The 1,179-nt window shown below is 53.2% G+C and overlaps 1 protein-coding gene across 1 annotated transcript in view; it reads left to right on the top strand.

Annotated features, from left to right (window-relative positions):
• Positions 1-1,179, top strand: part of LOC107125759 (zinc finger protein 658B-like) — an 8,527-nt gene that overhangs the window by 1,245 nt on the left and 6,103 nt on the right. The window contains exon 2 of the mRNA XM_015429212.1: positions 145-250. Coding sequence (XP_015284698.1) covers positions 145-250 — 106 coding nt within the window. The remainder of the gene's footprint in view (positions 1-144; positions 251-1,179) is intronic.

Genomic DNA, 1,179 nt, shown 5'->3' with positions numbered 1-1,179 from the left:
AAGAGTGCCACTCCCTTCGCCCATGCCAAGATCTGCATCCGCCGCCCTCCCCGACTGCCCCCTCCCAGTGTGCCTTCTCTGTCTGGACTGATCTCTGAGGAGGGATTCTGCCTTTCTTTTCAGTCTCCCTTTTCCTTTGAGGAGGTGGCCGTGTGTTTCACCGAGGCCGAGTGGGAGCTCCTGGATCCGGGCCAAAGAGCTCTCTACAGGGAAGTCATGTTGGAGACCTACGGGAGCGTGGCCTTTCTCGGTAAGGATGTCTCATGTGTGCCAAAGGTGCGAATTGTTGCTGTTGGGATGAGGCAGGAATCAAAATATTGAATACCAATACATTGTGTTGAGGTCTGCCCTGCTACTTGTCTCCTGTTGGGGGTCTTCAGCAGTTGGGGTGGCAGTAGGGTTGCGCTGACCATATATATTATAAAAATACAAAATTTATTAGGGTGTACACATATTAAAATATATTCGGGTTCAAAATTTTTTCAAGTATCAGACTAATAAAAACATATCAAATATTAATACACATGATGGGTCAACACTTTCCAACTAAGGACCAAACGCGTTTCGGCCTCAAAGGGCCTTCCTCAGTGGTCACTATACAACATTTTATAGACACACATTCAAACAAATGTATACAGGTTCTTTAGTATACTTATTTTAAGACCAGATGTTGTATCCTGAAATTATAAAAATATAGAGGGGGGGGGGAAAGAGGGGAAAAGAAACTCAAATTTCTTTGAGTGACGCCCCCGGCATGATGACATCACTTCCGGGTGGCGCTGGGGGTGTGGGCCTGATCCTGCCATTTTGGGGGTGGGGTTCCCCCCGGCGGCCCGATCCCCGCCGGCGGATTTGTCTCCATTTTGGCGGGGGCTTGGCAAGCCTAGGTGGCAGTGAAAGTGATGTTCAGCATGATCTGGGAGAGCGACCCAAGCCACGTAGTTGGCCCCGGGGCAACTGAGGCCAGTGTTGTGGCCATCATCTAAACCTAGGCTTGCCAAGTCCCCCCGGGGGGCGGGGAAACCCCCGCCTGGGAGGCCTGTTACCCGCCACTGGTGGATCGGGCCCTGGGGGGACCCCACCCCGGCGTGCGCGTCACCTGGAAGTGACGTGACGACGCCGGGCACGCTGGGGGCGGGGCCACGGTCATCCGAGGGAAAACTCTATGGTCGTGGCCCC

The sequence above is a fragment of the Gekko japonicus genome, unplaced genomic scaffold, assembly GCF_001447785.1.
Source record: "Gekko japonicus isolate JY-2015 unplaced genomic scaffold, Gekko_japonicus_V1.1 scaffold3020, whole genome shotgun sequence".
Lineage (NCBI taxonomy): Eukaryota > Metazoa > Chordata > Lepidosauria > Squamata > Gekkonidae > Gekko > Gekko japonicus.
Note: the sequence above shows the minus strand (reverse complement) of the source record. Positions and strands in the feature narration are given on the sequence as shown.